The 23852-nt window shown below is 65.7% G+C and overlaps 3 protein-coding genes across 4 annotated transcripts; all 3 read left to right on the top strand.

The window, feature by feature from the left end:
* The first annotated feature begins 662 nt into the window (after positions 1–662).
* STPG3 (sperm-tail PG-rich repeat containing 3) lies at positions 663–8122 on the top strand. 2 transcript variants are annotated; one of them, XM_036239322.1, is made up of 7 exons: positions 663–1083; positions 1183–1317; positions 1421–1509; positions 1709–1994; positions 2086–5562; positions 5671–5748; positions 5866–8122. In XM_036239322.1, the coding sequence occupies exons 1-5, from the start codon at positions 948–950 to the stop codon at positions 2217–2219; spliced, it is 780 nt and encodes a 259-aa protein (XP_036095215.1). In that variant the 5' UTR covers positions 663–947; the 3' UTR covers positions 2220–5562; positions 5671–5748; positions 5866–8122. The 2 variants fall into 2 exon arrangements, with proteins under 2 accessions (XP_036095215.1, XP_036095214.1); XM_036239321.1 differs by having other exon boundaries at positions 1709–5562.
* Positions 8123–8352: 230 nt separating this feature from the next.
* Positions 8353–16854, top strand: NELFB (negative elongation factor complex member B). The gene is made up of 13 exons (XM_016131019.2): positions 8353–8695; positions 9015–9178; positions 9403–9502; positions 9691–9921; positions 11220–11405; positions 12034–12146; positions 12644–12746; positions 12959–13054; positions 13179–13321; positions 13410–13516; positions 15606–15747; positions 15829–15937; positions 16039–16854. The coding sequence occupies exons 1-13, from the start codon at positions 8594–8596 to the stop codon at positions 16183–16185; spliced, it is 1743 nt and encodes a 580-aa protein (XP_015986505.1). The 5' UTR covers positions 8353–8593; the 3' UTR covers positions 16186–16854.
* A 2338-nt stretch (positions 16855–19192) lies between these two features.
* On the top strand, positions 19193–21642 carry TOR4A (torsin family 4 member A). The gene is made up of 2 exons (XM_016131024.2): positions 19193–19562; positions 20275–21642. The coding sequence occupies exon 2, from the start codon at positions 20312–20314 to the stop codon at positions 21530–21532; it is 1221 nt and encodes a 406-aa protein (XP_015986510.2). The 5' UTR covers positions 19193–19562; positions 20275–20311; the 3' UTR covers positions 21533–21642.
* Positions 21643–23852: the final 2210 nt, after the last annotated feature.

Here is a 23852-nt window from a genome sequence, read left to right as displayed (position 1 = left end):
CTGGCCGGTGGGTCAGTTCCGGAGGGAGTTGAGGGCCTGGGCTCAGAGGCGTTCCTGCTCACTTGGCTCATTGTTCTTTTGCACTTGGGCCTGGGCAGCCCCATCCAGCTGTGACACCTGGCCTCTGTGCCCCCAAGCGGAAGAGAGGCTCCCGCACCTCAGCCCAGCTCAGGCCACCGGGCTTCAGGGCCAGGCTTGCCTCTGGGGCGGGCAGATCCATCTTTGTTGCTTTGCTTTTCTGAGGGCTGAGTTTCCAGCGGGGAGGGGTCCTCCTCCTCCTGGGAGCCTCTCTGGACCTTCCACGTGTACCCCACACTTCTTTCCAGCTGGCCCGGCACAGCCGGGCATCCCCTAGCACCCACTCTCTTCGCCACCCTCTGTCGGGTGTCGGTGCTCCCAGAAGCCCTGTTAGAATGGACCCCCAAAGTCCCAGCTAAGGGAAGAGTCAGGACAAGGAAAGGGAGGAAGGGGGAAAGGAGGCTAAGCCAGGAGTCGCCAAGGCACACTAGGGGCTCCTCTGGGACAAGGTTGCCCATGGTGACCCACCTAGCAGGTCAGGGGAGGGGCCCCTCTGGGGACCCCATTGCCCCGGGCCCTCCAGGGCTGGACAATGCCCCTCCCTTGGGAGCACCAGCAACTAGGGGGTGGGGGTGGGGTGGGGCATGACTGGCCAGTGAGGTCACAGAGCCCTGCGGTGTCCTAGTGGAAGGCAGCTGGAGACCCTAATCATGAATTTTGACCAGAAGGCTGTGAAATTCCTGGCAAACTTTTACATCAATGGAGACAAACACTGGACCCATGGCTCCCTGAAGCCGAAATCAATAGTGCTTGCCCAGTAACTTGCTAGGGCGGTGGGCGGGTGGTGCGGGAAGCAGGCTGGATGGGGCGGCCCGCCGGCTGGGTGGACGTTGGCCCTCTGTCTCCCTTGCAGGCCCCAGACAGCTCTGATGTTGTCGGGCCCGGAGTCCACGGGGGGTGAGATGTGGCCCCCAGCCATGCAGGAGCTCCCGGCGCCCTTCAAGATGCAGGCGAGCCCTCTCCAGGGGCCCCCGCGGATCTGCACCCGGAACCTGAAGGAGCTGTGTGAGTGGGGGTCCCTAGTCTAGTCTGGGGAGGCGGGACAGGGGCCGGGGAAGGGGGGCCTCCTGGGAGGACACGGGCCCAGAGCTTGCTAACCACCAGGGCTGGAGCGTCGGCCCCCCATTGTGACCGACCTGGACGTCCCTGGCCCCACCAAGTACGAGGTGCCGGAAGCTTCGGTGCGCGAATCATCCCCGCACCCCCACTTCAGCATTGGCCGCAAGCCCCCGGCCCGCGGTGCGTGCTCCTTCCCGCGCGCACCCCCCGCCCTGTCGCCCGCGTCCTGGGAGCGGGGCCGCGTCTCCAGCCTTCCCTCCCCAACGACGCTGCCCCACTGCAGAGGGCGGTGGCCGCAGGGCATGGCAGACCGAGTGGTTACAGAGTGAAAGCCCCTTTACACAGAAGGCCGACTTCAACCGCGAGCAACAGGTGGGGCGCTCGCCCAGGGGGTCCTGCGGGGGCGGGGTCTGTGGGCGACGGGGGGGCGGGGCCCCGGCTGAGGGCCGGGCCTGGAGGGCGGGGTGGGCGGGGCCCGCGAGCGAGGGGCGGGGCCTTGGGAAAGGGGAGGAGGGCCGAGGTGGGGCCTCGAGGGACCCGGCGGGGCCTGCAGCTGCGTCCTCCCCCACAGTGGCCGTCGCCCGCCGACTACCGCCCGCTCAGCAGGCCCGCCTTCCCCGCCTTCAGCTTCGGGGGACGCCGCCCCGCCTCCAAGGTGGAGGAGGCACGCGCGCGCCCTGGGCTGCGGGACTGTGGCGCGGGTCAGCGCGCCCGGCCCGCGCAGCACGCCGCGGGCAGCGAGAAGGGCCCCAGCCCCAACGCGTACGACATCCTTCCCGGGTGCCGTCTGCGGAGCCCGCGCCCGCCCGCCTTCTCCATGAACCGCTCGCCCGCGTTCGCCGCCTGGCTCAGCTCCTGTGAGGAGGCGTTGGGGGCGGGGCAGGGGCCCCAGGGAGGTGGGGGCTGGTGCCCTGGTCTGCATGGGGCTCCCCGCTTCTCCCTGTGCAGCCCGCAGCCCCGGCCCAGCCGCCTACTACGTGGAGGATTGCTACAACTCGCGCTTCCCCTCCGCGCCCGGAGTGGTCATCCAGGGCGTGCGAAGACCCAAGCGCCACGACACAGGCCCCTTCTGCGCGCTTTAGAGCCCGCTGGACACAGCCTGGCCGGTTCTCGCGCGGAACCCTGCCTCCCTGGGAGCTTCCCCAGGCCTCCCCGCTGAACTGGGTGCCCTCAGTCTGGCCTTCTGACTCCCTGGGCACCCCTGATCCACCCTCCCGGCCAGCCGACCCTTCCGTGAGCTGTGGATGAGGAGGGCCCAGCCCAAAGCGCCGCCCCCACACCCATTCCTATATAGAGATGGTGTTGATTCTTCCGAATTCTGTCGTGCCTGACTGCCATCCCTTGCCCTGTGATCTGTCCTGCAGAGGCGGCTTGCTGCTGACCTGGCATTTCTGGCTGTCCCTGGCCACGGGCCTCCCTTCACTTCCTCTTCAAGCACACTCTTCTCTAGGCTGGGTGGAGTGACCTGGGATGGTATGGGAGGGGTCTTTCTGGGCAGTGCCACCCAGGGGACCAGGCCAGCTGCCAGTCTACTCGAGGGTCAGGCTGTTCGCTGAGCTGAGGAACTGACTTTTGAGGTGGAGGTGTGGCGGCCAGAATATCTGAACAGCCCTCTTGAGGTGAGGTCAGCCTGCAGGCCACCAGGGAGGGCACAGAGGGACAGTTCATCAGCGCCTGGACCCACCTCCAGCCCCAGCCCAGAGACCCTCACACACTCGCCCAGGCCCACGAGGGTGCAGGCTGAGCCACAGCCATCAGGCTCCCTGGCCTTCCCCAGTTAGGGCCCTGACCTGCAGCTGCCCGGCCATTGAGTGTCGGCCTGCCGTCCTGCCCAGGGGTGGGCCCCAAGACCATGTCCCTGCAGGGGCCTCCCTGCAGCTGCTGGTGGCTCCCGTCATGCCACCGATTGCTCCAGAGGTCCTCCCTGTGGCTCCCACCCTCCGCCCACCCAAGCCCTGGGCCAGACCCCTTCCTGTCTCCTGCCAGAGCTCAGCCCCTTCAGAAAGGCCCTGCACCAGCTGCTCGCATGGCGGTTGCGTTGACCCTTCTGCAGGGGGGCCAAGGTCCAGGGAGGCCGAGCACATTCCCCTGTGACCTCTAGGACTAAAGCAGCCGGGAATCAGAGCAGCAGACTGCAGGCGGTCATCACTGAGCCCTGGGCTGCCCGGCTCAGCCGGCGGGCAACGGGGAGAGCTGTGGGCACCCCCAGCACCCCCAGGGCTCAAGGCCAGAAGCAGGAGCAGTAGGGAGGATGGGGTGATCCCCTCCAGCTGGGCCGACAGGCCTCCTGCAGGAAGCCACAGAGCAATGGGCTTCGAGGATGAGCAGCCGTTTGCCAGGCAGCAAACCTTGGGAACCAAGGCACGTGAAAAGGGAGAGGGCGTGACATTCGGTGTGGTGAGCTTGGGGACACGGGGCCGGTGGCTGGAGCCAGAGAGGTTGGAGAGGCTGCGGACACTGGGTCGAGGGGCTTGCACACTTAGCAACAGGGAGACCACTGAGGGCGCAGACCACTGAGGGCCCACCAGCCACGTGTGCTTCCAGCCCCGCAAGTGACAAGGGACACCGCAGGGGCGCCACTCGCACCCACGGCCTCAGCCTGAGCGCCTGCCGCCTCGGCGTAGCGGACGGGCCCCACCGGCGAGGCCGCGGGAGTCTTTCGTGAGGTGCCTTTTCCCGTGAACAGTCTCCAGGTGGCAGGGGGTGGGGGTGGGGCCGTCGTCTTCAAGCACAGTGCCAGGCCTGCTCTGCCGAGCGCGGGTGTCTCCAGAGGAAGCAGTGGGGCCCTTACACTAAGAGCGTCTCCCTTCGCTCATGGTGGGCGGGAAGCAGGAGCAGCCGGGTGCCTGGGGCGTCCTGCGATGATCTCAGAGCGGGTGTTCACGAGCCCCAAAAGGGAGGGTTGGAGATTTCGAAGGGCCCGCGGCAGTGCTGTTGGCCAACGTGTCTGGAGCGTGCCTACGCATTTTGTGAACCGAGTCTTAGAAGACTGTCAGCGTGTTCACGACCCCTGAGGGGTGAGGGTGGCTAGCACGGCGCAGGTGCACAGCGGAGCACCTGGCCAATAAAATGTGTTCGAGAGGGACGCTCTCCTCTGACAGGACTTCAGCTACGGACAGGGCCGCGCCTGCCTACAGGGGACTTCAGTCCAGCGAGAGGACGAACGGGCCATGCGCGCCCACGAGCCGGGAGTGAGACGAAATTCATTCGAACCTTGCGTGGCCTGCTGGGGAACTGGAGTGTCCAGGGGCAGTGCGGGCCAGTTCCTGGGCGGCACGTTGCCCAGGTGGGACAGCGAGGCGACCGGCGCTTCGGCGCACGCACAGCAGCCGCAGTGGGGACCGCGGGGTCTTCCAGCAGGGCGGGGGGCTGTTTGGGCTGAGCCAGCGCCTTCTCTGCCCTCGGGTCAGTGGCTGGTCCTGTACCTGGGACGGGAACCCCGGGGCCCCAACTTTACCAGAGAAGAGAGGGGCAAGCTGTGTACCCGGTCACTTCGTGGCTGGTCCCCGTGCCTGGGGCGAGAACCCCAGGGCACCCCGCCCTCTTCCCTCTTTGTGCACAAAGGGACAAGGGGCCTGAGAGGTGGGCTGGCTGGGTCGGCGTGTTTGTGACTCTCCTCTCAGGCTCACAGGCCATGGCATCCCGTTTGTCCCATGTCAGTGGGACAGGACTGTCACTCTTCAGTAAGTGCCCAGAGGTGTGTCCATCGGAGAGCTCGACCCAGTCTCCGCAACAGCGGAGCAGCCGAGGGAGGAAGCCTTGTGGTGACGCCTAGTGTGGGGGCCAGGAAGCCGGGAACGCAGGAGGCCAGTGCAGGGCCCAGGTGTGGCCCTGGTTCCAGGATCGGACCTCCCAAATAGCAAAGCAGGGTTCGGATAAACTGCCATCATTCCTTGGCAGCCACAGGTCCACTAAAGACTGCAGGCTTTAGCCAGCGGGTGCCGCCTTCCTGGGGGGCACCTGACAGAAACCTCACGGAGGCCCATGTTCGCAGCAGGCGGGTTCTCTGGGGAAGGGTGTGCCACCTGGGGCAGCCCTCGGGGCTGTGGGAATAATGCGGGCGGGAAAACTCGGACCTTTACCTTCTGGGTGAATTGTCACTCGCCCCCGTGATGGCATAAGTGCCATGTCCTCGACCCAGAAGTGACTTGTGGACACTGCCAGGGTCGGTGGGACATTTTGCCCACGAAGAGGTGGCAGCTGACTCAGCGGTCGGTGCTCCCGACGGCCGGTGCTCCCGGCGGCCGGTGCTCCCGGCGGTCGCTGCTCCCAGACTGGGCTGCGGCGCTGTTGGGAGGGGAGCAGGTGAAGATGCTGGTGGTCACTCGATCCACCTGTTCAACGCTCCCCTCAGACCGCAGGTTACTTCCCCCTTTGGGAGACGGATGCCCATCGACCCTCTGGGAGTCTGGGCTCACTAAACGGGTAGGTAGGGGATCTCGGAGAAAGGGGGCGCCTCCCAAGGGCCTGGACACAAGGGCACAGGCTCAGGGACCCCCGAATTTGGACTCCGAGGCACGGGTTGCTTTACAGCAGGAGGTGACCGAGTGTGGCCCCGGTGCCGCCAACGGGACAGAGACTCACCTCCGACCTGGAGGGTGAAGACAAGGGGTGAGCAGGGGCCCTGAAGCCCTTGGAGGCGTCACCGGCCACTGGGAGGACATCGAGGAGGGTGGCTGGGGGTCTAGGGTGTTTGCGGGGCTTACGTCTGTGACCTTCCTTTTCCAGGGTCCTGGCTCTTTGGGAGAACAGTGGAAACCAGGAGGTTTGGGGTGTTGTACAGGGAGCTTCACTGGCTGGACTTGAAAATAAATAATTTTAGCAATTTTCTCCCAGGCGACTCATTTATGGCGTGAGCACTTGCTTCGTCAGATTGACGGGCCGTGAAGGGCACGGTCCCCACCCTGCCCTGGCCCTCACAGAAGGGAACTGCGGGTCACCTGGTCATAAGCACAGACGGAAGGGCCACCCACGAGCTGTCCATGGCGGAAGGGAGCCAGAGTTTTCCTTAAAGACCGTCCGAGGCTGATTACAGCAGCCACAAACAGGTTGGGCAGACGGCGAGTGAGCCTGTGCTTGCTGCGGTCACCAGGCCCCAGGAGAGCGGCACCCTCGGGGGAGGTCTCCAGTGGGTGCTCCAGCACTTTGCCAAGAATCAGAAGTCTCTTTTCCTAAGTCCTTTTCGGGATGGTCCCCTTGTGCAAGTTCCATCCAGTGCCGAGCCTGGTCTTCACCGACTAGCAAATGAACTAGCTGATACGACGGAGAAGACCCAGGTGGTGAGTTTGAATAACTATTAAACTCTTCAACAAGACTGTATGGACACACATTCACCTTAGGAAATATTTTAACTATGGATCATAAGTCAGCTTTAGTCCAGGGAACATATGAACTCTGAGGTTTACTGGGATTCTCAGAGGGCTTAACTTTAAACTCAGGGAGATTGGAATCGGAGGCAAGGAAGCTGGTAGTGGAAGGTCAGACAGCATCAGAGGTTCAAGGAGTCTGAGGCTGCAGGGACGGAGCCTGAGATGTGAAGGGGGGGGGGGCGACCCAGCAGGGAGGCCATTTTCTTTTCTCTTTAAAAGTCCAATAGCCTCTGTTAAGTCTAAAACTTTTATTCTGTAAACAGGCAACTTCAGATGCTTGGTAACATTTGAAAGCCTCAAAATACCACTCGAAATAGGCATTCCATTCATCTTTGCCAATTCTAGTGCTATTATTGTCCAATTCAGTTTTAAGAAAGTGAGGCTGGGAATCTCAAAGGTTTCCCACACTGGCCACCGATTTTCCGAATTACTTCTGGTGAAATCTGTCCATTTAGTTAAGTACGCATTGAAGAGTGGCCTTGGCTTTCAAGCATAAATTTGGCTGGAGTTCCTGGAGGAGGGGCAGTCTTAAAATATTACATAACTGAGATCCCTTTTCAGAGACTTTTCTGTAGAGCAAGGGCCCAAAACAATTGACAAGCGTTCCAGCTTCCTTCAGGTCATATACCAGCCAGCCTCACTCTGGGAGTGCCTGAGCAGAGAGGTCAGGCCAAAGGCTAAAAAAGCCAGTTCTGGGAGACGGCCTGCTCTCGAAAGAGCCTGGCTAACAGCTGAATGACACTTTCAATGAGACAATCCAGTCTAGAGCCCAACAGAATGTCGGCCAGATTCAGTAGCAACAGTCCCTATTCCAAAAAGAATCCGCTAAAGGCTAGCCAGGCTCAAGAAACAGCCCAATCGCCAAGGAAACAGGCCGACATGTCAAATCCAACTACAGGCAGGCAACAGACAGATAAACAAGGCCTTTCAACGAGAAAACCGCTAAGCAGTTGCCGACTAAGGCCTGCAGAGCCTCAGGACACCGGAGAGGTGCAAGCTGGATTGCAGGAGCCCCATCCTGAGCGTGGGAGCCCGAGCGGCTCTGTGCGGCGCTAGCGCCCGGCTGCTCACCTGCTCTGACTGTCTCTGGATCCCGGACGAGCCCCAACAATGTCGACTGTAAAACAGAACTCATAGGCTCCCCTTCACCAAGAAAGAGTTGATTCCCCGAAATGAAAGGACAGAAATTTAATGCGTGCAGACACAACGACCAATGAGCGCACCGAACGCACAAAGACGGAGGAGGAACTTGGAGACCCCGGGAGGGGAGGGGGCGGCTCGGCCGGCCGCAGAGCTCTGATGTGAGCTTGAGACCTTTCTGCGGGCTCTCGGATGACGTGATGCCAGGGCTCCTCCCACAGGCCTCTGGGTTTTTCTCTAGGTTAAGGCCTCTCATAGATGTCATCACTTTCAACGTCAAAAAAGCTGCTGTGAGGTCAGTAACAGGATTTTTCACGGTTATAAAAATAAAATGCACTCGACTGAAATATCAGTTCTGAAATTCTTAAGGCCAGTTTTTCCCCTCCCGCTCTCTCCCTCGTGCCCCTTCCCGCGGTGTCCCGGACACCCCGCCTCGGCTCCCGCCATGGGTTCCTCTGGGCCGCGAGCGGACAAGGCTGGAGGCGGGACGCAGCCAGCTGCCTGGGCTGGAAGCGAGGCGGGGCGGGGCCCGGCGGGCGGGAGGGGCGGGGCCAAGGGCGGGGCCTCACTAGCTGTTGGCTCTTCATGTGGACGCTGCTCTACTGCGCAGCCGCCCAGCCTGGCGCATGCCGCTCCCAGGAACCTTTGCGCGGTGGCGGCGTTTCCGGGGGGGCGTGTTGGCGGGCGGACCAAGTTGTGCGGGGCGGAAGTGGGCGGCTTCGGTCGGAGGGAAGCCGCGCTTTGCGCGGGACCTGGCCGAACTGGACGGAGCCGGGGACAGGAGCTCTGGCGGCCCCCGCGGCCCGGGCGATCGGGCTGCTGGGGGTCCTGTGGCGGCCGCGGCGGCACCAGCGGAGCGCGGCGGGGATGGGGCGCCGAGCCGGGCTGGGGCCGGGGCCGGGGCTGGGGCCGGGGCTGGGGCCGGGGCCGGGGCCGGGGCCTCAGCCATGTTCGCGGGGCTGCAGGATCTGGGCGTGGCCAACGGCGAGGACCTGAAGGAAACGCTCACCAACTGCACGGAGCCGCTCAAGGCCATCGAGCAGTTCCAGGTGGGGTGCGGTGCGGAGGCCGGGCCGTCCGCGCGCGTGAGTCTGGCAGGGGGCGGGGTCGCGTGGGAAGTGGGCTGATTTCTCCCCCTGTTCCCCGGAGGGAGGAACCAGGTGTCCTGGGCTAGTGCCCCTTGGACGGACATCTGGGTGGCTTCCAGTTTTTGTCATTGCAACCGGCGCCGCTGTGACACCGTCGTAGCCGCCTCTGTATGTGCTCAGGGCCTCCGGGGTGCCTGGCCCGACTGGCTGCAGCTCAGGTTTCCGTTGTCGCCCCTCAGGTAAGCAAAATGGAGCCCAGGCTGACCCTCTGCTTCCTCAGACAGAGAATGGCGTGCTGCTGCCTTCCCTGCAGTCGGCCTTGCCCTTCTTGGACCTGCATGGGACACCGCGGTTGGAGTTCCACCAGTCGGTGTTTGACGAGCTGCGGGACAAGCTGCTGGAGCGTGTGTCAGCCATTGCCTCCGAGGGGAGGGCAGAGGAAAGGTCAGTGGGCCCGTGACAGGTGCACAACCCCTCAGCCTGGGAAGTGACTTAGCAGCACTCTCTGTCCCCTTGGCTACCCATCCCTACTCGAAAGGGGGGTGCCTGTCTCCCATGTCGCCTGTTGGTGGAGACGTGTCCCTTTAGCCATTTTCTGCCTGGGGACAGGCAGGCAGCTGCTTCTGACTTGGTCCTGTGCTGCTGCTCAGTTGTGCGAGTTTTTCCAGGTACAAGAAACTGGAAGACTTGCTGGAGAAGAGCTTTTCTCTGGTGAAGATGCCGTCGCTGCAGCCGGTGGTGATGTGCGTCATGAAACACTTGCCGAAGGTGAGGGCCGAGGGCTGTGCGCCCAGGGCGCCCACGTGCAGCCTGCTGGGCGGGGGTCATTGTGGCTCCTGGGGTTTCCCAGGCGCCTGCCGTGGTGGAGCCTCTACGGAGGGAGGCTGAGGCCTCGTCCTGTCGAGGGCAGACCCGGGGTGCCGGCGCCACTCACAGGCGGCTTGTGGGTGCTGTAGGTCCCTGAGAAGAAGCTGAAGTTGGTGATGGCCGACAAGGAGCTGTACCGCGCCTGTGCCGTGGAGGTGAAGCGGCAGATCTGGCAGGACAACCAGGCGCTGTTCGGCGACGAGGTGTCCCCGCTGCTGAAGCAGTACATCCTGGAGAAGGAGGGCGCGCTCTTCAGCGCGGAGCTGTCCGTGCTGCACAACTTCTTCAGCCCGTCCCCGAAGGCCAGGCGCCAGGGCGAGGTGGGGCGGCCGCCGTGCAGGGTCTCTGCTCCGGGGGGTGGGCTCGTGCCCGAGGCCGTGGGCACCTGGCCAGCCTCGTCGTTTAGGCTCGGACGTCTTTCCTCAGCTGGGGAGAGGGGTTGCTTAAAGTGCCATGAGGGAGTGGACACCGTGCAGCAAATGTCACGTGCTGGTCCCTAGGAGCTTGAGGGGTGGACAAGGGCTGCACAGATGTGAGGGTGCCGAGGAGGGGGGCGGGGCTGGGCGGGGCGGAGGTCGGAGTGACGGGAAGCGCCAGGCTTGGAGCAGGGGCAGGTGGGGCGTCCGGTGACTGGGAGTCTGGTGTGGCCAGAGTGGAGAGCAAGCAGGTGGGCAGGGCCAGGTGAGGGTGGGAGGGCTGGAGCTGCCCTGGGGACTTCGGCTTTTTAGTGAGGGGGCCGGTCACTGAGGTCACCTGGGCTGGTCCCAGAATAGCCACGCACCCGGGAGGGAGGCGATGGTGACGAGTGGCCAGATCCTGTTGTCATATTCAGCTGTCCCCTAGAGTTTGTGTTCTGAGATGGCATTTAGCCCAGTGGGTGGGCGCAGCGCGCTTCTGAAACAGGCTGAGGAGTGTGTCCCTGTTCCCCGCCTTCTTCCCCTTCCAGCCTGTCTTGGGGTGGCCTGGCCTTAGGCTGTGGTCTGCCTGCCATGTCCTGCCCCTTCTGCATGCTCCACTCTAAGCCAGGGTCCCCTTGGGAGTCCAGGTCCTTCCTGCCCTGTGGGCGGCATCACTGCAGCAGGTTGCTGTGTCGCCCGCAGTCCTCAGGCTGTGGCGTGGCTGCCAGAGCTGAGCTGCGAGCCGCGGCCTCAGCCAGGACCTTGCCCGCATGCGAGGCCCGGTCAGCGCCGGCACGTGTCGGCTGCCGTCGGCATTGTGGTCACTGGGACTCACCGGGTTTCGTGAGGCCTGTTAGAGAGTCCTCGGCGGGGGCTCTCAAGGACACCTGTTGGGTCGGTCACTGGTCCCGAGTTTCCCTGAGTCAGCTTACTGCACGGGCAGTGGCCAGACCTTCCAGGGTATTGGTGGAGTCTGGGGTCACAGGCCCGTGGCCCTGCAGAGAAGCTGTGGCTCTGACTTAGGCTCCACTCCCTTAGAAACCAGAAACGCCACCACCCTCCCCGCCCCGCGTCCACACGGAGTGGCCCTGGGGAGAGGAGACGGCCCAGAGCAGGGGGGGCGGACCGCAGGGGTGCAGGCGGTGCCGGCGAGCTGCCGCTGCGTCGCTGGTGCCCGTGCGTCGCCGCAGGCGGCGTGACGCCGGGGCTGGGCCGTGCAGGTGGTGCAGACGCTGACGCGCATGGTGGGCAGGAGCGTGAAGCTGTACGACATGGTGCTGCAGTTCCTGCGGACGCTGTTCCTGCGCACGCGCAACGTGCACTACTGCACGCTGCGGGCCGAGCTGCTCATGTCCCTGCACGACCTGGACGTCGGCGAAATCTGCTGCGTGGACCCCTGCCACAAGGTGGCGCCCCCAGACTCCCCCGGGCCGCTGCCCTCGCTCTCCCGCTCTCCCCTGGGCTCTGCCCAACCCCCAGGCCCCCGGGTGCGCACCTGCCCCTGCACCACCCCGCCCAGCTGGCTGGGGACGGGTTGGGGGGAGGCGTCCACACAGCCACGCTCCTCACCTCCCTGCTCCATCAGTCTCTCTCCAGCCGGGCAGGCCCCGCCGCCTCCGGGCTTGCCAGGCCTCCGGCCCTTCGCTGCCCAGAGCCCTCCGGCTGCTTAGTGGCGATCGCCGTGCTCAGGCTTTTTGCACGGCCCTCGTCCCCAGCACGGATGCTGTGCAGCCAGGATGGCATCAGCCCCTCAGGGCCATGCAGTGTCACGCTCTGAGACTGCAGGGTTCACCCCTCGGTGGGGCCACCAGGGAGGTGCAGTCATCACCGTCACACACCGCTGGACTGGTGGGGACTCACGCCCTTGGCCTGTTGGTCTTTGCAACATCCTGTTCCTGGCACAGGTCCCAGCACGGAGCGGGGCCTCGGCGAAGGGACGCGGTGGTCCTGACCCCTGCCCGGCGTGGGCAGCATGAGAGGCGGGCAGGCCAGAGCGTGGTCTCGGGCTGCGTCCTGACTGTGCCTGCCCCGCAGTTCACTTGGTGCCTGGACGCCTGCATCCGTGAGCGGTTCGTGGACAACAAGAGGGCCCGGGAGCTGCAGGGCTTCCTTGACGGAGTCAAGAAGGGGCAGGAGCAAGTCCTGGGGTGAGCCTTGGCCTCGTGAAGACGCCCCAGCCCCCCAGCGTCCTGTCCATTGGCGTCCAGATGCGTGTGCAGAATCAGTGGGGCCCGTGTCCCATGGCTGTTGTCCCAGCACGGTTTAGAACTGCCTGACACCTTGTGTCCATGCCAGACACCTGGGCGGGGCCCGCGTGCCGAGGGGCGGGCGGTGAGCCCCATCCTGGGGGCCCATGTGGTCAGTTCTGTTGTTGCTGTGGGACTTGGGAAGGGGGAGGTCTGGGTCAGGTTCCCAGAACCAAAGCAGGACCTTCAGTAGCAGCTTTTTAGCATCTTGGTATTCTGAGTGATTTAAGTGCAGGTTTCAAACTGGGAGCCTCTCTTTGTGAGGGGTCCAGAGTGGGTGGTCTTGCTCTGCGTGGGGGGCCTGTCTCTCAGCTCAGTGGCTGAGGCAGCCCAGCCCGTGGCTGCCCCCTGCGGGCCAGGACCGTCCCAGGTTAGTGCTGATGGGCTCCTCCTTGCAGGGATCTGTCCATGATCCTGTGTGACCCGTTCGCCATCAACACCCTGTCGCTGAGCGCGGTCAGGCACCTGCAGGAGCTGGTCGGCCAGGAGACGCTGCCCAGGGTGCGTGCGCGCGGCTGCCGTGCTGCCTTCCGGGTGGGCACGGGGTGGTGGCCCGCTGGTGGCTGGGGCCGTGCCGCCCTGCTGAGCACAGCACCCCACGCCTGCGAGGCGCGTGGAGCCTGTGCGTGAGGCACGGTAGCAGGGTCCTGCAGCGAGCAGGTCGGGGGAGCGAGGCCCCGGTGAGCAGGCGCTGAGGCCCCATTCCCCTGTAGGACAGCCCCGATCTCCTGCTGCTGCTCAGGCTGCTGGCGCTGGGCCAGGGGGCCTGGGACATGATCGACAGCCAGGTCTTCAAGGAGCCCAAGATGGTAACAGACGAGATGGGCACCTCGCCACCCCTTCCCTGTGAGGGGCTGTGGGGTGGGCATGGCGGGGGGAGCACGGGCCAGGGACGGGTGGGGCCGTGTGGACGAGCTCTGGCCCCCGCCCTAGGAGGTGGGGCTCGTCACCAGGTTCCTGCCCACGCTCATGTCCTTCGTGGTGGACGACCATGCTTTCAACGTGGACCAGAAGCTGCCTGCTGAGGAGAGGGCCCCGGCCACCTACCCCAGCACGCTTCCGGAGAGCTTCACCAAGTACGGCTGTGGGGCGGGGCCGCCCCTCGGGCTCCCCTGGGAATCGCGCGGCCGCCGGGCCGCCGGGCTGAGCACCCTCGCCCTGCAGGTTCCTGCAGGAGCAGCGCATGGCCTGCGAGGTGGGGCTGTACTACGTGCTGCACGTCGCCAAGCAGAGGAACAGGAACGCGCTGCTGCGCCTGCTGCCGGGGCTCGGTGAGTCGCTGCCGGCCCCGGGCTGCCTCGGCGCGGAGGCCGAGGCGCCCTCTGCTGCCGCCGCCGCCGGCTGACATCCCTGTCCGGTCGTGGGGGAGCCAGCCTAGTTTAGTCCTGCCTGGTGAGGGGCGTGCAGCCGCTCCGGTCCTCGGACGCCCGGAGCGCCCCTGGGAGGTGGTGACGCTCCCCCGTGTGCGCCAGGAAGTGGGGAGGTCTGAGTGGGCGCCTTCGTGGGTCAGCCGCGGGTCGAGCCGCGGAGAAGGGGCTCCTGGGAGCCCGGCCGACCCACCGCGCACGGGGGCCCACGGCCTCTGCTGGCCCAGGCCGCGTCGGGGTGCTGAGGCTTCTGCAGAGGTGCCGCACGTCTCGTGCCAAGTGTGTTTCTCGGTCATCGACGGGTCGGCTGACGAAGCGCCGTTTTCTCGGCATCTCCGCGTGGAGAAAGCCGCCTGCTGTGGCTGTTAACTTCCGCCCTGCACCGCCGACCCAGCAACTCGAGCCCGTTGTCTTCCCGCCCTGGAGGGCAGTGCGCGCCGGGCTGCAGGGAGGCATGGGCAGGGCGTTTGTCTCCCGCCCCCCGCCCCCCGCCCCTGGCGGTGGGCCCAGTCCCCCCACACACACACAGCTTCTTCCATGGGATCTGTCAGACTCTGGCCCGCCCTCACCCACGCCCTTTCTGAAGGACCCAGGGGTGCCGCGGGGGGCCGCTAGGTCGTGCAGGGTCATCTCCCACCGCGGGCCTGCCGCAGGCGTCACAGGGACGGCTCCCGGCCGGGACGCGGACGGGCCCCTGGGCCAGCGCTCTGCCCGCGTTCGGGCACATCCAGGCTCAGTTACAGATGCCGCGGGCCTGCCTCGGCCTCCTGCTCCTCTCGGTGCTTTGGTTTCTGTCTCTCCTGTGGGCCGGAGACGGGTGTCCTGCCGAGACGGGTGTCCTGCCGCAGCAGGCGGGTCCGCGTCCCGGCTGCGCTGCAGCCCCAGGCGGGTGCAGGTCTGAGTCCCGGCCGGGTGGGGGGCAGGGCGCTCGCTCGTGTGTCCTCGGCCGTCAGACTGAGTGAGAGCAGCTGTCGGTTTTGTCACGTCCCTTCGCTGACGTGTTCGCCGCACTGTGGGAGCTTCACGAGGTCAGAAGCACAAGCACAGTGCGCAGCGCCCCACGCCCTCTGCCCACCTCCACGGAGACGCGTGTGGCCACCTGTCGCCCCAGTGGCGGTTCACACGCAAGTCCCGTGCCCCCGGCACGCCAGCCGCGAATGATGTAGCAGGTGTGTCCGTGGCAAAGGAAGTTCCCGAAGACTGCGGCTCTAGCCCCCGACTGTCAGGGCCGTCCCGGTGAGGCCGCCTCGCTCTGCTTGCCGCACTCTCGTTCAGGGCGGCTGGTCTGCCCAGTCCGGGCTCTGACAGGGGCCTCACGCCACCCCGCGTCTCCTGCCGCCTCGCGGCTCTCTTTCGAGGAGTTCGTCGGGGGGACCGGGTGTTTGCTCCCTGTCGGGGGATCGCTAGCACTGTGCCCGTGGTCGGAGCCGTGACAGAGTACCCCCTTCCCCGGTGCCTCGGTGGCGCATTGTCCCCGGGACAGTCAGCTTCGCGGGCTCCGGTGGCAACAGCCGGCTCTATCGGCGTTTCTGGAACAGACGCCACAGCCATCGTGGCCAGGCGTGTGGCCAGGCGCGTGCCCCGTGCGGCCAGCCGCCCTCTGCTGGCCCCCGGCCCTGGTCGTCAGGGCGGGTCGTGGGCGAGTTTGCTCGTGCAGCCTCTCTCGAGGCCGTTGTCTGTGGTTTCACAAGAAGGACAGTTTTTCTCTGCTGCCGTCCCCCGGGAACGGCAGAGGGGGCCACCGGTGTCTGGTCCTCGAGGTACTGGTTCGTTCAGGCTGTGTGTGTGATGGGCCTCCACCCCCTCCCTGCCACACCGCCGAGGCCCAGGCGCCCCCGGCCCCCCTGCGGGCCCCACCCCTGGCCCCAGTTCTAGCTCAGGAAGAGTCCTCGGAAGTGCCATCTTGCAGTCACCCCGCAGCTCTGGCGGGGGCGCAGGGCTGGCCCCAGGCAGGGCTGTGGGTGGCGATGAGTGACACCGGCTGTGCCCACAGTGGAGACCTTCGGCGACCTGGCCTTCGGGGACATCTTTCTCCACCTGCTCACGGGGACGCTGGCGCTGCTGGCTGACGAGTTCGCCGTGGAGGACTTCTGCAGCGGCCTTTTTGACGGCTTCCTCCTCACCGCCGCCCCCAGGTACTTGGGCGGACGGACAGGCGCGGGCTGGGCAGGGGGCGGGGGGGGGGCTCGGCCTGCGGCACCTGTGGCCTCTTCCAGGAAGGAGAACGTGCAGCGTCACGCACTGCGGCTGCTCCTGCACCTGCACCACCGCGTGGCGCCGGCCAAGCTGCAGGCCCTGCAGAAGGCGCTGGAGCCCACCGGCCAGGTGGGTGCCCGGGCACGCACGTGCCGGCCGCTCCCCGTCAGTGTGGGGCGCTCGGAGTGGCCGTGGGGCCTGTCCTCCCCGACCACGGGCTTTCCCCACAGAGCGGAGAGGCCGTGAAGGAGCTTTACTCCCAGCTCGGCGAGAGACTGGAGCAGCTGGACCAGCGGAAGCCCAGCCCCGCCCAGGCTGCCGGGAGCCCGGCCCTGGAGCTGCCCGTGCCAGCTGCGCCCGCCCCGGCTGGCCTCTGACGCGCGCCCTGGCACCTGCAGACGTGGCCCTGGGCAGCCGGGAGGATGGGCACCGTGGACTGAAGCTGCAGGGCCTTGTGTCTCCTGGGACAGGCCGGTGCTAACGGGGACAGCGATGGGCTGAGCCCCGCCCCGCCCCAGATCCTGCGGTGTGCACCTCTGGGAGAACAGCCCCGGTGTCTCCAGGCGGGGTCCATGCAGCCTAGCCTCTGCTGGGTGCCCCCTCGTCCCCGGTCCGCCAGGCCCTCGCCCCGGAGCTGGGGCGGGCTCGCTCCTGCCCCGCTGTGGGGCAAACAGCGGCAGTGAGTGGGGTTAGGAGGAAGCTCTCTGTTGTCCAAGGGGAGGGGGCAGGGGCACCGGAGCCTGAGGGGAAGTGGGCAGGGCTGGCCGTGTTGGCTCCGATGGGTGACATTGCTGGGTCAGCCTGGCTCCCTCTGAGGACCTGCCAAGTGTTCGATAGTGGACAGTCCTCTGTGACCTGGCAGGGAGCTGCCCCTCCCTCAGCTGACAGCACCTCAGGTCGCAGTGTGACCAAGGGGTATGTGGTTCCCACCCCCTGCCTCAGTTTACCCATGGAGTGGTGTGCCCTTGCTCGGCTGCTCTGCCTCTGCCACATGAGGGGCAGCGGTTGCGCACAGTGTGAATAAAAGACGTTGGCTAAGGCCAGGAGCTGAGCTGCCTCTGCCTTGCGGGGTGGGGGGGGGTGCGTGCAGAGGGGAGTGCCTGGGGCGGGGCGTTCCGCGGGCAGGTGCCTCCTTAAGGGCGTGTCCATCTTTGGGCTGCAGTCTCCATGCCCAGCCTTGCCCAGGACAAGGTCGTCAGAGCTGCTCAAGGCCACCAGTCTAGCTGCCTCACTGGCCCTCACCAGTGGTGACATGCTCCTCGGGCTCTGGAGGTGGCTGTGACGGGGCAGGTGCAGCCCTGCAGGTGTGGGGGAGGGTCTGAGGACAGCTGCAGAGGGGACTGCGGAGAGCCAAGAAGGGGGCGGGTTAGGAGCAGCTTTTATTTCTTTGAAGACAGAAAACACATCTCAGTGCACTGACAGAAGTGGCCGGGGTGAGCATGGGGGTGGGCCGTGGCACTGAGCGGGCCAGAGGGGGCAGGGCCAGGGCACGACCGGGGGCCCTCAAGGCAGCAGGGACGGCCTCAGGGAGGAGGAAGGTCTGTAGGTGCAGACACTCGGGGTCCCCTTCAGGCTGCGGGCATTTTCCCCGGGAAGCAGAGGGCCGTGGAGCAGGGACTGAGGGAGGGGAAGGGGGTACTCGGCAGCAGGCCCTGCAGGGTTCACCTGAGTTGTGGCCAAAATGGACAGAGACGGGTCAGTGCAGCCGGACTCCTGAAGCCCAGACCGGGGGGGGGGGGGGCGGCGGGGGGCGGGGCTGGACCCGTGCGGGAGAGGACAGGACAGGGGTGTGGCGGGCTGCAGCTGTTGGTAGCGAGGTCTAGGGGGGACGGTGGGAGAGTGGCTGAGCCTGGGGGACGTTGTTGGAGGTGGCCAGCTGCAGAGCTGTGACGCAGAACCCCTGAGACGGGACGGGAGCGGGGCTGCGGGGCTGATGGTGACCCTGAGCAAGCTGTCGGAGAGGAGGGAGGCTCCGACGGTGGGCATCCACGGGGGAATTCTGGAGTGCGTTCGGGAAACCGGGCTGCTGTTCGGGGCTGGGGTGGGGAGCAGCCAGGGGAAGGATCTACAGAGAAGAGGTCGGCAACTTGGACGAGACAGTGGACCTGGGCTGGAGGTGGGAGGGAGGCCTCCCAGAGCCCGGCAGGGTGTGGTGGGTGGTCCAGGGGCCCTTCGTCTCTGGACATGGGAGGAAGTGCCAGAGGTTTGGCCTTAGCCCGGGGCTCAGCTTCACTCTTGACTCCTGCTGCCCTGCGCTGGAGCCCCCTCTTCACCCGGGCTGGGGCTCTGGACCCCAGGGAGTTTGGCAGATCAGCCCCCAGCAGAAGCTGCCAGCCATTGGGACAGGCCTGCCCGACCCCTGCCCTCTATGCCACGGTCGTGGGGTACAGGCAGGGCCCAGAAGGAATGTGTCCTGCCCTGGAACCAGGGCTGAACGCACCATCAGCCCACATGGGCAAGGGGCTGGAGGGGTCCCCAAGCACCTGGCCCTGTACAGAGAAGGGTCAGCAGGTCCTGGGGAGCAAGGCCCTGCTGCTGGAGAGGGTTCAGTGGAGCAGTGGCTTCTCAGCCCTGGGAGCAGGGTTGTGGGACAAGGGGGTGGTGGCAGAGGGCACTCGCTGGATGGACAGATAGGAATGCCCACGTGTCACTACGGTCTGGAGAGAATGGGGAGCCCGGCGCCCACGATGGACATCTCGTGCAGGCACGGGGAGGGGGGGAGAGAAGCAGGGACTGCGGGGGACACACTCCAGGGTAGGACCCTGGAGCCAAGGGACTCAGGACTGCCTGGCCTGCAGGTCGCAGGGGTGCAGTGCCCCGGCTGTTTTGAGGTGTCACTGTTGACAAGCCCATGCGTCAGGGGGGCTGGGACAGGCTTGGGCCTGGCAGGGGCCAGCTCCCTGGGCCAGAATGGGAGGAGTGAGGGTCCAGGCAGGTGGAGAGGGGCGGGGCCGGGCCCAGGAAGCTGGTGGCCAGGGAAGGCCAGAGCCTGCCTCTGCGGGCTCGGCCCAGGTTCTTTGTAAATTTGCTCTCCCGCCAGGACTCAGCCTGTGGGGATCTGTCCCCAGTGCGAGAACTTTGTCTCTGGCTGTGCTGCCCTGTCCTCAGGGCTCCAGGCTGGGGCACAGGGGAAGAGGAAGGGGATGGTGTCCACCCCACCCCCCACAGAGTTGGGGAGGAGAAAGGACATGAGCCCTGGTCTGGGGGCTCCAGACTGGGCTCAGGACAGGGGAAGGGAGTGGGGAGAGAATAGGGAGGAATGCGGGGACACCAGCTGGGCGTGGGGCCCTGCCTGACGCGCTGCTCCTGTGGACTCAGGTGAGGGGCTGTCCCTGGGGTTGGCGGGGGTCTGTGGAGGCAGATGAGGCGCAAGGCCCATGAGCCCTGACTGGGGGAGGGGAAGCCTTGAGCCTCACCAGGGCTCCTGGGCCCGGAGCTACCCGCGAGGACCGCAGGGGTCAGGAGCGTAGGTGACCCGCTGGCCAGGGGCCTGGCTGGCCCAGTCAGACCTCCCCGTCTGGCGCCTCCGTCCAGCCCAAGTCCCGCCCTCGCCGCACCCCTGACTCACTTCCTTTGCATAGAAGCGGAAACCTCCCCGGCTTCCTCCGCTCCGGACGCTCCCTGGGGACCCGCAGGTGCTGCTGCCCGCCAGGCCCAAGCTGGCCCAGCCGGCCCCCTGACCCCAGCGGGGTTTTTTGCTTCCTGGGTCACAGGCCAAGTGCCCAGGCAGGGGGCTGCTGTGACACAGCTGCAGGTATGGGGGTGGTTTGGGGGCCAGGGGCATGCACCCCATCTCTCCATCTGTCTCCCCCGTTGCTCTTCCCTCCTGCTCTCGTCTTTCTATCCATCTTCCCACCCCCCCCCCACCGGCTTCCCTTCCAGCAGAGTGGTCGATGGAAGGGTGTTGGGAGGACCCCAGTCTTGGGGGGTGGGGGCTCAGCCTGAGCACAGGGCTGGGGCCCATTCTCAAAAGCGTAAGTTCCAGACAGACCCCACCCCGAAGTGTTCCTTAGTGTATGGGGCGTCCCAACTCCAGGGGTGCCCCGGCCTCTGCTTCCTCTGGCTCCCACTTGGAGCGTGAGGGCCCCTGGCGACCGGCAGTCGGAGCTGCGGGTGGGGGAGGGGCAGGGGCCGGCCTTGACCTTTTTTCAACCCTAATCGGAGCCTAGTCGGCACCGACTCCTCCTCCAGGAAGCCCGGAGGCCGGAGGCCAGAGGCCGCCCGATAAACTGAGATCCCTCCCCGCCCCCCTGCGACTTCCTCAGGGCCCGCGGCTGTTTATGGGCCGCCCTGAGAGATTTGCATGGGGCCCCGCGGGGAGCTGTTTCCTAGTTGGAGGGGCCACGCTCCGGTTGCGGCCGGACCAGGTCCTGGCCCGGCCCTCCCAGGAGGATGAGTTCACCCCGGGGAAGGGTCCCAGTCGGCCGTGCGGAAGTGTGGAGAGCCTCTCCGTTTTCCCGTTGCAGGGAGGGCGACCTGCATGCCGAGCGCCTCCCCTGCGCCATGGAGCGCGGCCAGCCCAGCCCGCAGCCCGCGGCCGCGGCCCCCGGCGCGAGCGTGATCGCGCCGGTGCGAGCCGTGGTGCGGCTGCGTCGCCGCGTGTGTCTCCTGCGCAAGCGGCGCCTTCTGCCCCCGGGCGCGGGGCCGGACTCGGGGCCCCGGGCGGCGCGCGCGGATCCGCACCAGGCGCAGTTCTTCACCTTCGACGGCCCCGCGGAGCTGCCCGCGAGGACGCCGCGGAAGAAGCGGCGGCGCAGCCGCGTGGTGCTGTACCCCGAGACCTCGCGCAAGTACCGGCCGCGCGCGGAGCGCCAGAGCCGCGCGCAGCGCTGCCTGCTGCTGCTCGTGGCCATCGTGGGCTTCCAGGTGCTCAACGCCATCGAGAACCTGGATGATAACGCGCAGCGCTACGACCTCGACGGGCTGGAGAAGGCGCTGCAGCGCGCCGTGTTCGGCCAGTCGGCGGCCGTGGGGCGCATCGTGGCGCTGCTGCGGGACTACCTGGCCACGCACGTGCACAGCCGCCCGCTGCTCCTTGCGCTGCACGGACCCAGTGGCGTGGGCAAGAGCCACGTGGGCCGCCTGCTGGCGCGCCACTTCCGCGCGGTGCTCGAGGACGGCGCGCTGGTGCTGCAGTACGATGCGCGGCACCACTGCCCCGAGCCGCGCTCCGCCGAGGACTGCCGCGAGGAGCTGGCGCGGCGCGTGGCGGACGTGGTGGCCCAGGCCGAGGCGGAGGAGAAGACGCCGCTCTTGGTGCTGGACGAGGTGGAGCTCATGCCGCCGGCGCTGCTGGACGAGCTGCACGGTTTCCTGCAGCCGCAGCGCTCCCACCATTTCCACAACGCCATCTACGTGCTGCTCAGCGGCGCCGGCGGCGCGGAGGTCACGCGCTTCGTGCTGCAGAACGCGTCCCGCGCGCTGCCCCCGCGCCCTGACGGCGCCCACGGCGCCCGGGCCGACGAGGAGCTGCGCACGGGCCTGCGGGCGCTCCTGGTCCGCGAGCACCCGCTGTGGCAGGCCGCGGCCATCGTGCCCTTTCTGCTGCTGGACAAGCGCGACGTGGTCAACTGCTTCCGGGAGGAGATGGCGGGGGAGGGCTTCTTCCCGGAGCAGGCCCGCGCCGAGCTCCTGGCCGCGCAGCTCAGCTACTACAGCGTTGCCGGCCGCGAGTTCGCTGTCACTGGCTGCAAGCAGGTGGTGGCCAAAGTGAACCTCTTGTAGCATAGGCGCAGCTGGACACGACGGGACATTTGGTGGCAGTACTGGAGAGTGGCCCGATGGATTTGCCTCAGGCCCCTGAGGCCCATAATAAATCTGTCTATGGAGCCCCAGCTGGTTCACAGTTCCAGTCCCCCTCCCCCGCCCCAGCGCCCCCAACCTGCCACCTCCGGTCCCTGATACATCCTGCATTCCTCAGTGCCTATGGAGCGCCCCACCTCGCGGGCACCGCGGGAGGTGGGCAGTCTGTTCCCGTGGTCTCAGAGGGTGAATAGCCCCCCCAGGGTCACACAGCTGGTCTCCTGCAGAGCTGAATGTGACCATGGCTCTGGGCTGCCTACAGTGCCCTTGCACTAGCCCACCCCCTTGCACATCTGCTCACTCTGGGGGCCCAAAGGCCTCCTTGCGTCTCCAGCCCTGTGGATCGTGGGGACTGCCTGGGTATTTTAGGGCCGGGAGGCACCCCCCCCACACACACACACACAAGGCAACAGTGTTGGTGGGTGTGTCCACCCACCCAGCAGGTCCAGGCAATTGTCTAAATGCTCTGGAAATGGGGACTCCCTCGGGTGGCAGTGGTAGGAGGTGGCCCAGGTGGGGAGCCCTGACCTGCCTGATCCCCCTGTCCTGGCCACCGACCTGCTCTAGCGCTCTGAAGTGGGGGGGGGAGGCGTCTGAGAGGGGATCTCTTCGATTCAGCTGCAGAGATGCAGAGCCCTGGCCTCATTGCTTCCCCAGCCTGGGGTGGGGGTCGCACCCCTGCTACCTCGACCCTCCCCAGTCGCCTTTTGCGCGGTGGCTCCTGGCTCCGCCAAATCTGACCCCATCCATCCGTTTCCGCAGACACGCACACAAGGCGACTCAGTGCTGCCGCCCGGTGGCCGAGCTGGTCAGCCTGAGCTGCGGTGGTGGCGGGGGCGGGTCCCGCGTCCCCCGGCGGTCCTCACCGCGTGCCTGGCCTGCCTGAGAGGGGCGCTAGGCTTCCGGAGGCAAACAGGTGCACAGACAAGTACGCCGACAACAACCAGTCCTAAAAGGGGGGCGGTCGGGGTGGGGGCGCCGATGAGGTGAAGTGGAACGTGCCAGGAGCTCGGGTCGCCGGCGCAGGTGTGGAGCGCACGGCGTGCGCATGGGCAGGTGCCGAGGGTACCCCGAGGGAGGCTGTGCGCAACCCAACATCTAGAACTTGGCTCGACCCCCGCCCTCCAAAGACCTTGGGACCACTGGGGCTGGTGTCCCTAGAGCCCTCGCAGGCCCTGGCAGGCCGGCTCTCCAAGGGTCCTGCCATCCCGTCTCTCCCTTGGGGCTGAGGTCTGGTGGAGGGCAGGGAGTTGGGCCCTAGTGCCTGGAAGGAATTTCGGGGACAGAGGGAAGCAGCTGGCCAGGCACGCAGCCGCAGCCTCGGGGCTCAGGCAGCAAGGGCGGTACAGGGCTGTCCTCAGAGCGCCGGCTCCCTGGGGGTTGGGGCGGGGGTCAGCCAGGTCTGGGAGCCCAGGACTGTGTCAGCTCAGCTCCGTCCACCCACACCCCACTTGCTGGGCGTCTGCGGGAAGGAGTCCCACCCTCTGAGGCGAATAGGTGACAAAGGAGCCTGCATTGGAGGGCTGCGTCCAGCCCCGCTGTCCCGTCCCTTTAGATGGGCGTGTGTGACAGAGGCTCACACCGAGATTTGAAGTTACTTTCATGACTTTTTTTTTTTGTCTTAGTTGTCTTATTTTTTTCTGTAGTTCTTTTTTTTTTTTTCCTTGCTTTTATGGGGTGGTGGTTCCATCCAATGCGAGCATTCCATTTTTCTCCTTAACAGGTCGCCAGTTATACTGTGAACACCTAACTTAACTGGCCTTACACCCTCGTCTGGACAGCTCAAGGACTTCTGGTGGCCTGAGCCCCAATCCAGCCTTCTCCAGGCTAAGAGCTTGCTTACCAAGTACCTTAACTGTCATTTTGCATAACACTGGATACCACACGCTGTTATATTTTGATTTTTAAGTTTCACTGTATGATTTATTCATGACGCAGTTCCTTCTCTTTCAGAGGCTCTAATTTTCATTCTGTTATCATCGAGGTGTCTGGGCTCCCAGCTGTTATGTCTGCACGGGTCATGGCAGCTGGTAGGACATCAGTTTTCTCAAAGAGTCACTTCTTGGGCTCTTCTTGGGCTTTTTCCTTTAGAACTTGACTTTGTCGAATCCTCTGAAACGCCTTGGAAGGTTCATTGGGATTGCAGGGGCTCGCAGGCGGGTTTGCGGGGCGGGGTCCTGGCCTGCTGCGCACTCACTGAGGCCTCTCTCATTAGAGCGTGGCAATCCGCATGCAGGTCTCA

This window comes from Rousettus aegyptiacus, unplaced genomic scaffold, assembly GCF_014176215.1.
Source record: "Rousettus aegyptiacus isolate mRouAeg1 unplaced genomic scaffold, mRouAeg1.p scaffold_m13_p_3, whole genome shotgun sequence".
Taxonomy (NCBI): domain Eukaryota; kingdom Metazoa; phylum Chordata; class Mammalia; order Chiroptera; family Pteropodidae; genus Rousettus; species Rousettus aegyptiacus.
Note: the sequence above shows the minus strand (reverse complement) of the source record. Positions and strands in the feature narration are given on the sequence as shown.

Coding starts and splice junctions, on each gene's coding strand:
- STPG3 (XM_036239321.1), top strand. CDS start 948: ATGTTGTCGGGCCCGGAGTCCACGGGGGGTGAGATGTGGCCCCCAGCC. Junction 1,084..1,182: donor CCGGAACCTGAAGGAGCTGT/GTGAGTGGGGGT, acceptor GCTAACCACCAG/GGCTGGAGCGTCGGCCCCCC. Junction 1,510..1,708: donor ACTTCAACCGCGAGCAACAG/GTGGGGCGCTCG, acceptor CCTCCCCCACAG/TGGCCGTCGCCCGCCGACTA.
- NELFB (XM_016131019.2), top strand. CDS start 8,594: ATGTTCGCGGGGCTGCAGGATCTGGGCGTGGCCAACGGCGAGGACCTG. Junction 8,696..9,014: donor AGGCCATCGAGCAGTTCCAG/GTGGGGTGCGGT, acceptor CTGCTTCCTCAG/ACAGAGAATGGCGTGCTGCT. Junction 12,147..12,643: donor GGGCAGGAGCAAGTCCTGGG/GTGAGCCTTGGC, acceptor TCCTCCTTGCAG/GGATCTGTCCATGATCCTGT.
- TOR4A (XM_016131024.2), top strand. CDS start 20,312: ATGGAGCGCGGCCAGCCCAGCCCGCAGCCCGCGGCCGCGGCCCCCGGC.